At 35.0% G+C, this 11,606-nt stretch overlaps 1 protein-coding gene across 1 annotated transcript; it reads right to left on the bottom strand.

Annotated features, from left to right (window-relative positions):
• Positions 1-3,272: 3,272 nt before the first annotated feature.
• On the bottom strand, positions 3,273-10,594 carry LOC114363655 (acyl-CoA:lysophosphatidylglycerol acyltransferase 1-like). Its single transcript, XM_028319451.1, has 4 exons — positions 10,461-10,594; positions 9,980-10,116; positions 9,454-9,641; positions 3,273-8,902 (listed from the first exon to the last, which is right to left on the bottom strand). Exons 1-4 carry the CDS (start codon positions 10,514-10,516, stop codon positions 8,669-8,671), a joined length of 615 nt encoding a protein of 204 aa, XP_028175252.1. The 5' UTR covers positions 10,517-10,594; the 3' UTR covers positions 3,273-8,668.
• Between the last annotated feature and the right edge of the window lie 1,012 nt (positions 10,595-11,606).

The raw sequence follows: 11,606 nt of genomic DNA, 5'->3' as shown, positions 1-11,606 counted from the left end.
GACTGGTCGTGTTTCACCCTGCACTGTGAGACCTCATAGTAATGTTTGTGAATACAGGCGGAAGTCTTTTTTTCTTTTTATGTGACAGAGGCAAACGAGCAAACGGATCACCTGATGATAAGTGATTACCGTCGCCCATAGACACCCGCAGACCTAGGGGCGTTACAGGTGCGTTGCCGGCCTTTAAGGTGAAGATATGCTCTCCTCTTGAAAGCTTGCAGGTCGTATCCGTCCGGAAACACCGCAGACGACAGTCCATTCCACAGTTTGGTTGTACGGGGCAGGAAGTTTCTAGAGAAACGTACTGTTGTGGACTGCCAACCATCTAAGTGATGGGGGTGGAAGTGCTGTCGGGTAGAAGTCTTGTCATTTTTGCCATCACCTGACCTCTACCTTCAATTTCTAATTAGTTACCTACATACATACATTTATGTATGAACTCTTATTACACTAGTGACTTGCCCTACATCGACAAACCTAACGATGATAGATACTTCGATATTGGCGTTCGCTTCGCTCTTTCATTAATCATTTTCGAGAAGATTGCTATCAGGACCACTTGTTGCGATTAAGCTTAGGTGGTTTTCATAGATGTAAGAGAAAAGATACGTGGATATAAGACGTTATACAAACAATGATCCAAGAAAGATATCTATTCAACTTGTTCGATACCTATTAGGCCCATCTACCTCCGGCGCAAGTGGGACATGCTAATTTTAAGACTAGGTGGATCGACGATCTAGTGAAGGTCACGGGAAGCGCATGAATACAGGCAGCGCAAGACCGGCCCTTGTGGAAATCCTCGGGGAAGGTCTTTGTCCAGCAGTAGACGCCATTTTGGCTAAATAACTTACGGTCTGGCAAATCTGCCAATCATGGGAAAACCACATTTTCTTTTCCTGCATTATTGATAGTGAATCGTGACAAAAACTGATTCACCCGTAATTCTCAAATTCATCTTGAACAGCAGCCTCCAATTTCCAATAGGTAAGCACAAAAAATATAGTTACAATAATGTCGAAATATCTTCAAATAAAACATCCGAGTATATTCAGAAAAAGTCCTCTTACAAAGCAAATAATTCTATTTCAATTTGCGCTCGTCTTGTAGTTTATTCACAGCATTTCCATGACATCTTATTCAAACATGGGGGAATGTGGATTTCGCGTGTCAAAACAGTTTTTGGCGTAAGTCTGGAGAGGGCAAAACCCTTGTGATGGGGTTGACAAACAGTCTTTTGATTGCACACACATTTTCAATCAGATAAACAAGTCTTAGGCCTGAAATCAAAATAGGTACTTGACCTCACAACAAGAAAAAATTTAGCCGAAGAAATCCTTTGCTCGTAAAACGCCATTGCCAAACTAAACAAGGTGGCATCTCTTGTGTTTGTAACAGACACTATTTTGAAAAAACGTGCACCGTTTTTCTGTCTTTCGTCAAACCGTTTTAATAATGGTGGACAAAAGTTCTGTAAGATTTTGGTTTACTAGATAAAAACAGTCACAGATTTAGAACGATTTTCAAGGATTTATCATTCCAAACGCTTGTCGTACTGAAATAGAAAAAAAGTTAGTAAAAGTTAAAGCAATACTTAGTAATAAATGATGTTTATTGAAGTAAAACTTTTCTGACTGAATGAGAATAGATCGCTCAAATAGAGACGCCTACATAAAGTAGCATAGCAAACTCTCAGAAAACAGAAAACTTTCTAGCAAAGATTTTTGAGGCGTTAACCTCTCTCGCAAGAAATTAAGTGTTTGAAGCAAATTAGGTAATTTTTATAAAATCACTTTTTAGGAAAATATTAAGTCTTGAATATCAAAAGTATCCCGCCTACGCTTTATCCTCAGCCCACAGGAGCTTTCCTCAGAAATTTCTATATAGATCTGATGGAAACGTGGGTAAACATCTGTACGTGACGACGTGATAGACAGACGGGCTTTGGAGGCTTTTAAAAATTTGTCGTGTTGCCATACATCAATATTATTTTAATCATTGCAATATTGTCACCGGTTTATCGTTTTTGAAAATAAAAAATCCTTGTAAATGCCACCACGTTTCAGAGGCGAGAGAATGAGATGAGACCTAACTAAATTTTTAATAGTGATTTAATGATTAAAAACAGTTCTGTATTTAATAGTGTTTATCCCGACATTAGTCCAATGCCTTATTTAATAACAGGTGATTAACAGAACAGATGATTAATTAACCGATTTTCTTTCCATTTACAGACAGGCAGTGACTTCAACCATCTGATGCTGATTTTCAGTCATTATTTTCAGTCCTAAGAGGCTAAAGACTAAATAAGCTTGTGAATCATCTGTGCTAATCTCAAGGTTACACATTTTTACTTGAAACTATTAACTCTAACTAGCTCACACCGTAAAATTGGTAAAATACATTGAAATGTTTACTAATATTTTCGTACCTCAGCCAGCTGGTGTATTAGTCAGAAGAATTTTTCATGTAAAAAAAGGAAATACAAAATTAATATTAACGCACAAAAACAATAAACAAAGGGCGTAGTGTGAGTTTTCATCAAATACATTCTATATCGACTGCGTTAAAAATAATGAAGATTTTAGTTCCTGAAAGTTTCCGCTAGGGGCGCTGTACAATTCGTCATACATTTTAATGTCACTTTTTTACGCTGTCGATATCGAATGCGTTTGACGTAAACTCACACTACGCCCCCAGATCAAATAAATACAGATATGCACCGCCCGATCTCCCTTTTGTACCACAGCTGTATAGCCAGAAATTCCTATATACGACTGATGGGGACGTCGGCAAACACGCGTACGTGCTTTCCACCGGCCGATAAAGTATGGCCCTACATCCTTTATATTTTGTCACGTCTGTCTGTATTGCACAACCGCCGTATATTGCGGACTTCGTATTTTTGGACTGGTATTTTATTAACTCACATATCGATGAAATATATTGATAAAACATTTTTTTTTATTTTTGTCATCGAAACGTAGGCATTATGTACCATTGAACAGTCATTACAAGACTGGTTTTTGTTGCAAAATGACACTTATGACTTGATCCATAAGATTTTACTTCGATTTATGCTGATATTGGTACATAAGTTTGCTTCTCTTCTGTCGAAATGCTCATTATCTATTATGCTAAAAAAAAATCTGTCAAGAAAAATAAGACCCTGTTAGGTACAAATCCACACAGACTTTAAAATTGAAGAAATTATTTAAAAATGTACACAGTTATGAAGTTTTTTTTTATGCAGAAATAAAACTACCCACATATTAAGTGCCACAAACGTGCTTTATTGACAAACAGTGGACATGTCCGTAAGTATAATATGTACAGCTAAGCGAATGCAGGTCCAAACGGCATCGAAACTGGCCACAGAGTAACATTAGCATGACACAAGTACAGAAGGCGCACTCCTTTGAAACGCAAGTTTAATGCCTACATAAAATTTTATTTCAAAAAATTGGTGCATCGAAGTGAAATAATAAAGCTTTTTAAAATGTTTCAGATGCGTTTATACAATGGTTTATTGGAAAATGTAGGCAAACAATGTAGGAATACGCCTAGTCTGACTAGAATGATCTCCTAACTATAAAGTAGTAGTATAAAGTATCTAAGTAAGTGCCAAATCTTGATGCCGTTTGATTTCACACCTAAAACTCTACACACATCATGAGAACGGATTATTTATATACCAAATTATATCCTGAAAGTGTGATATTTTAATTAAGTACCTATCTATACGATTTTTCTCCAATTATACCAAAATCCACGCGCATGATGTGAATAGATCAATTAACACAAAAAATGTTTTGATAGACACGCATATAATTCGGATCAATCGGATCAAAATACTTCAAGTATAAAATGGTAAACACACATTATCCGATTATTTCCACCGAATATCAAAGGAAATACAGATATTTGAGTCGGGGCCGATTTTCATAAATATCTGATTTCTGATTCGCTGAATACCTACATAATTGAAAACACGTTGGGAAATTAATTGATGTTGCAACATTAAAAATACATTTAGGACTTTCATTAGACCGACATTGACACGATCTGGCTAATGATTAACATTTAATTTTGTTTCAAAAACATTCTAACTAAAGTTTCATCCAATCAGAAATGGCCAAAAATGTAAACACAATCAATTTATATGAGACAGTAACATAATTGGCAATTTCCAAATTAATGATTCTGATACAGTCATCGTAAAAATGGAATAACTTAAAAAAACTTACCTAATTATTAGTAAATATTTTGAATTTACCTTAAAAACCAAAAATAAAAATGGGATTGCTATTGAGTAATGGAAATGGAAATATTAGTGTGTTAGAGTATTTCAGAAATTTTGTAAGTAATGAAATTATATTATAGATGGCTATGTATTAATAAATTCGTATTTTAATATTAACCTAATTCCTATTTATATTAATTTTCATTTTTTACATTTAGCATTGCAATTTCCACTATTTGCTATGACTGTATCAATGATTTACATTTCCTATCACACTCGTTTACTCAGGATACCGAACCTTAATCACTGTTTAAAGGATCACATACAAAATCCAGTGTTTAACAACATATAAACTAATATAGCTCATAGTGGGTACAACAGCATCGCATTGACTTCAATAGCTTTATAAGACCATAGACGTAAGATTTTTTTTTACACATTTGACAGAATTATTACCTGTTTTTCTTATGTCATATAAACTGACTTATGTTTAAACACATCGCGATATTGTGAAAATCACGCGAATCACTGGTGTCACTATTTTTATATGTCTAAAATGGTCCTAGTTATATCTTTTAAGTATTTGAACATCAAACGTCTAAGATCTGAGTCGAAAGCGTCATTTGCTGTCAAAATGGTAATACCGTTGTCAAAAACTGACATTTCATGCCATTTGACAATATCGACATTAAGCAATTAAAACTAAAAGCAAATAAAAAAACGCACAGCTCGTTAATGTACATACCTACCACTGAAAGCATAACAAAAGTCTGCTACAACTTAGGTTTAAAATGACAAACTTAACTCAAAGTAAAAGAAAATAACAACTTAAAAGTAGTCACTCATTCTAGTACATACCTAACTCAATGATGTATAGAAAAAAAATCGTTAATTTAATCGTGACATTACATCACTATACACTTAATATGATAATGACATCAAATGTTCAATAATTCTCACTCAAATTCATTCAATTAGGTACTTACAATTATTTTTAATTTTAATTAATGCATTAATCAATATTTTGTATTGGTTACACATTTTTAAGTCCCTGCTTTGACATAAAATTTCATTTTTTTACAACTGATGGAAATGATTTTTAATGGAAACAAAATTTTTAGTCTGTGTGTGATAGATGTTCTGTGCTAAAATATACACGCTAAATATTCTGTGTTCATTTTATGATAAAAGTATCAAAGATTATGTGAGTACAGAGTGTTTTATAGGTAAAATGTTATTTACAGAAAAATCTAAGAACTGTTTTAAATTATTCCTCTAATTGGGATGCACGAAAACGGTTAAAAAGCTACTTTCATTGAAAAAGGCACAAGTTTTGGACAAAAAAGGAACTTGGTCGGATGTGATAAATTCATCACGTTTCTACGGAATTTCTAAAACGAACCCATGTTTAAAAATATTTTACTCCTATTGATTTACAATTTAAATAATATATTTCCTTATAATACGCCAGAATGTGATCGAAAATTTTACTACTTCTTACATGCATACGCGGAGTTTGTTGCGGAACTCAAGTTTTCAGCTTATTCCTAATAAAGATATGAAATACAATGCTATCTAACGAATGAAGGTTGAAGATTCCCAGTGACTTTATCTGCCAGATATTCTGTGTCCAAGACTTAGTATTTTATCTGACAGATAAGTTCCTCGTAAGCTATCAGTGACTTTATCAGTAAGAGCTGAAACAGGCATCAGGCTCCGCATCAAACTCCACGAATACATAGTACGGTTCCTTAGGTATAGCTTATTATTATTACAATTTGTTTATTATTATATTATGTAATATAAATTTTACACACTTTGAAAGCGTTCACTTTTTACAAACATTTATGAGTAAACTCTCACAACATCCAACCGTTTTGTATTTTCACTCGTTTCTGGGGATCGATTCTCAGGCGATAGATATAATTTGAAAACCATAAATTTCACTAAGTAGCAATAATTAACAAAAATTTTGATAATAGTTTTTGAAATAAAATATCGTATCCACATGAAACACATAGGTTTGTATAGTAAGACAAATATTTTTTCTGCAGGAAAACTATTTCATTAACGTCACGCTTTTTTGGATTTTTTTTCATTGACAAAATAGATACCTAATATTCTTCTAGATTTTAAAACAGTACAAATGTGCGAGCTACGGCACGCAGGAGGATTTAATGAATGCTGCTGACAACGCCACTCTTGTAGCGGAGTTCTGGGCTGACACTGTGTAGGTTTGTTTTCGACACGATAAGAAGAAGAAGAAGTAAAAATCTAATTGGATGTTGAATGAAAATTTTGCAACAATTTAGTTTTATTACAAAAGCAATCATTATCTATGACATTAGAATCGATCCCTAGTTATTTGCTAATTCTCAAATTAAAGGTAAGCCTTTAACGAACCAATAAGCCTAGGCACTTGCGGCAAATATGTTTGGCATTATCTTGTATTTATGTTCCACCACAAAACTACACCATTTATACACATCTGAATAACTGTACATTACAATATTCATGTAAAGGAACGATAAAAAAACGCACTTCTTATTTTTAATTCTTAGTATTACAGTGACTTAATTCTAATTTAGACATTGATAGAGGTTTGGTGAAACCTTATTTTTCTATCCAGCTACGGTGATTTTTCTGTAAATTATACCTCTAGTTTAAAGTTCACATGTATGGCCCCGACTCGAAGATCATAAAAAAAGACAATCTGCTTTGAAAAATAATTAAACGTGTGCAGTAAAGAAAATGTACCTGTATATGTAATATTTCACTTAGAATCATTCACCGAAGATGCAGATTTAAAATAATAGGTAGTTTTGTTAACCGACTTCAAAAAAGGAGGAGGATCTTTATCAGTCATAAACTTAAATGCTGGTAATGATAGTCTCTTGTAAAGGAAATCTCATAAAACTTTACACTTTTGTTGGAAAATAGCACCTAATTCTACTTACATAAGACTTTACTTACACACGTCATTTGAAAATTGATAATTCCATAAGCACCGTAACTGGAGAGTACCTAACTATTCAGAATTCCAATCAAGAATTGACGCGCAATTCCAAAAAGAATTCCATTATAAGAATCCAAACTTCGAAGCGAATCTGATTAAATAGAATTTGGAAGTGAAGGTGAAAGATAAAAAGGGCTCGACTATTTCCTATCCGACTGCATAGGAGGGTAACATTTTTTATTGTCACAAGGGATCAAAATTTGGTTCGACGCAAGCACAATACCTATGTTAGAATTACTTATATATTGACTTGTATGTCACAGCACGCTTTGATTAACACATACCTACACCGAAAAGCACAGTACACACGATCAGCTGAAGGACATTACATAAATCGAGTTCAAAGTTAAAGTATCAGGTGTATTATTAAGTACTACAGATGTGAAAAGTAATAATAAAGGGTATATAGACTCGTGTTCAAAAATCTTGGGTGGTTTCCAAAGCAAAGCAGTTATAAAGAAACGTTCTGCATTCAACTTTGATGTCAACCCCGTTTAGAATAAGGCTAAAATTCAAAGCGATCAGGAAACAGATGTAACAAATTCCGTAGAACAATATAAAACTGATCGTGTATCGCTTCACGGCACTCACAATTAGAAAGTGAACTTACACTAACCTAAACACCGCGCCAAAACCGGCACCAACTAAGCCGTCGCGATATGTCAACGAGGTAACGTAACAAAAAACTAAGCCTAGGAAAAGAAACTAAAATTAAAAAATGTACTTCGCCACGCACCTTAGAATGAGTGCAAAATTTGCTTTCACCATTGATTGTTTTTGCTATGGCAAAGTCAGCAGGACTCCAAATCCTACTATAGTGACTTAAGCATACCAAGTTAATAAAGTAAACGTTGCTTAGCCAAGTGTATCATAGACTAAATGCGTTACTATGTTAAAGACATGCAAAGTTATTGATGTAAATTGAAAAAAAAAAAAACAAAGTATTTAAAAAAAGGTAGGAAGCAAAACAATCAATGGATGTAAAGCATTAGAACCATTGCTGCTAACTCCGTCTTCAATGAAAACTATTGTTGGTTAGTCGTGAAATTATAATTTGAGAAGAATTGTCTATGATCGAATATAACTTACTAAATTATTATCACTGGTGCTAATGATACATTAACAATACAGGTTCTACACTTCAGGAAAGAGGGCTTGTAAGTTTAATTGAGGTAGAAAGAGTTTTTGTTGTTCCATTTAGCAATTCTCTACGACTATCATACACTAACAATGACACTAATGAAGAAAATACGACTAAAACTGGTCCAGAACGTATAAATTAAGAAATGCATATTATTATAAAATCTAGAAATGATATCATCGTAACTAAGACTATTAAACACAAAACGGTAGCTAGAGATTTATCAAAAGATACAAAATTGTTTCACGACTAACCAACTTCAAATTTGTTACCAGACAAGCTCAAGTAACCCACAGAACATCTTGTACTGGATGAAGGTAGATGCTATGAAGAAGAGGTGGAGAATCAGGTACCTAAGGTTGTCCTGTCTGACAGTTCTGCAGACGTTGGTATTAGAACCTGAGGGGAAACTGCCCGTGCGGTAAAACTCTTCTAACATCTTGTCTTTTTCTATAAACCTGTCGTAGAGCCAGTTGGTCATGCCCTCAGTATCTGTAGGTACCTGTTAAAAAAGATCCACTTTAGTGACGATCACAAAACAGTTTTGAATTGTTATGACGTTCTTGTTTTTAGAGTGCAGGCTAGAACATGTAGTATTTTACATAGTTGGCAATAATAAGATACAAAATTACAAATTTTAATGAAAGAAGATAATACTAAAGTCTAGTTATAATGAAAGGACACATTTTAATTTCTTCGGCGCATCTCTTAGGCTCAGAACACGGTAAAACACGCAACTGCAACGAAACTGCAAACGGGTTCAAACCGGTTTCAAACTGGTCGCGTCATGTGTGGTCTCTCAACGGACGCTATGGCAGAAACTTATATGCAACTCAAAAGTAACTAGAAGTTGCAGTTTCGTTGTAGTTGCGTTTCACCGTGTGTTCTGGGCCTTAATGTACCAAGTCAAGGATCACAGTCAATTTCGAAATCTTCAAAACAGGATCCAAAGGATTCGAAAAAAAAAATACCAAGAAAGAATCTTACGAATCATGGAGTCTCTTTGCTAGAAATTACTTTTTGAATGATGTTATTGAAAATTATATCACTAACCTCGCTGCTAGGATATAACCTATAGTGTAAATGCGTGGTGCAGGGCGGCCTGATGGCGCAGACCACGTCCTGCAGATGCAGCGGCACCCTGTCAGGGTAGGCGATGGTCAGGTCCAGGATCCACTCGATGCTGTCCCCTATCTTGTTGTCGATGATCTTGGGCGAGATACTTTGGTTGAAGTTTCCGTCTGTAAATGTCAAGATAATAGCATAAAAACTGTAAAACTAATCAGATGATGAAGACAATTTCTAAATAATCCTTTAGTACACACGAAACGAAACCTGACAATCAGAAAAAAATAGAGATGTAGATTTCCACATGTAAAAGGGCGCAAGTTGTAGCTAACAGTTTCTTGAAATAACATCAATTTCAAATCTGATTGGAAATATTTTTCTATTTTCTCGAACTACTAATCGTTTGGAATCTGGTGACTTACGTACTCCAATTTTATGTTATTGTTATTTTTAATCATTTGGAAGTCTTTACTGTTATCATAATATTATTATGATTAAATGTTAACCTCACCTTTCTTAGAATTATCCTTAGAGGTGCTAGCAATGTTATTCTTGTTGGGGCCAATCTCCTCCATGATGACCTTCATGGCACCAGCTCGTGGCAGCGACACGTACTCCAGCTTTGGTAAATTGTTCTTTTCAGCAAACCTGTGATCATTTTAACATAGTTTTTAATAAAAATTTGAGGTTGAGGATTCCGAGTGAAGCTCTCTTCCATCTTCAGCTTGATCATCATTTTTCATCAGGTGAGTTCTTCGTTGTGATTTTTGAAATAAAACTTTTGATCGAATCGATACGATACTATTTGCAAGACTCGTTTCCACCATTACAACTCATAGACCAGTTCAGGCTGTTAGTCCAGAAGAATTAGCACAGGACCCACAAACAAAAAATATGCAGAAGAATATCAGATGCATTTAATGTAAAATATTGAAATAATACTGATTACCAACGACAAAATAAATATATCTATTTATTTATCAGAAGTTCACCTTTGGCTGATTTCTCTCCGTTTGTGCAAAAAGCCTCCCTCCGGGAACAGAACCATGAACTGTCGACCGAGCGGCACGTAGTATCTGTGGATGTGCTGCCGAAGATCTTCGAGGGACCTTTCCCGGTTGGCCTTGCCCTGGTAACAAAAGAAATAAATTTGAAAAACATAATCCTCTTTCTGGCACAGTGGAAAACAGATCCCACCAAAAACATTTATATGTAAAATGTTAACAATCCCAGACCAAATGAATCGCACTGTCAAAAAGTTGGGCCAAGCTTAGAGTAAGACTCTACACGCCCCCCTAACTCTACAAGGCCTAATTTCACAAACTCCACACCTTAGTCCAAATAAGTGGTAGGTTGTACCTATACTCAGATCATAGAAGATAATGGTGTAGGCCCTTGCGCTTCGCTTGGCTCGTCTTGGCGGGGCACTACCGTGCCCACAGATGACAGATAGACAGATGAAATGGAACCATTAACAGTGAAAGTACTATAAAATTATTTTCTTCACTTTACTAGAAATTTTTAAACGTTACCATAAAGGTTTAAAATTTATTGCACGAATCTAAACGTATAGGTACTCTTAAGCCCTATAAAAATGATTTGTTACACATATCATACAGCCCATGGCAGATAACCGTATAACTAGTAGTAATTGCCAATCAGCTCTCAATATGAATGCGGGTACGAACGATAATGGCTGTGGCACACAGACCACAGAAACTAAAGAGAGATGTGATAAGGGGGCGGGGCCGGTGTCGCAGCAATATGCCCAAAAACGGAACACATTGCTCGTGACAGCAATAATGACAGCAGCGACGTCATAATGTAAACAGTTTACATTGCTTGCGTAGTACTAAATATTATTCGAACGTTGAGTACTGATACCGCAGTGGATAATGAGCACATATTTTGATTACTTTGTGTGTGTGAATTTCTAATGCGACACTGAGTTTCGAACTCAGTGCATTAGTTGGCATCTCTTTATATTAATGATGAACGATGCTGTGGCATCTATGTGGTTGTAATAAGTGTTATATTGCAATAGAAAATTGTGTAGTCTGATGTGCTGTTGTATGTACACAGTATTATGTATACAGTATGTTAACTATTAAGGTATGCTGAGCTGCCCGGATGGAGCG

The sequence above is a fragment of the Ostrinia furnacalis genome, unplaced genomic scaffold (assembly GCF_004193835.3).
Source record: "Ostrinia furnacalis isolate ACB-3 unplaced genomic scaffold, ASM419383v2 OfSCF7182, whole genome shotgun sequence".
Taxonomy (NCBI): domain Eukaryota; kingdom Metazoa; phylum Arthropoda; class Insecta; order Lepidoptera; family Crambidae; genus Ostrinia; species Ostrinia furnacalis.
This window is presented reverse-complemented; position numbering and strand designations above follow the sequence as displayed.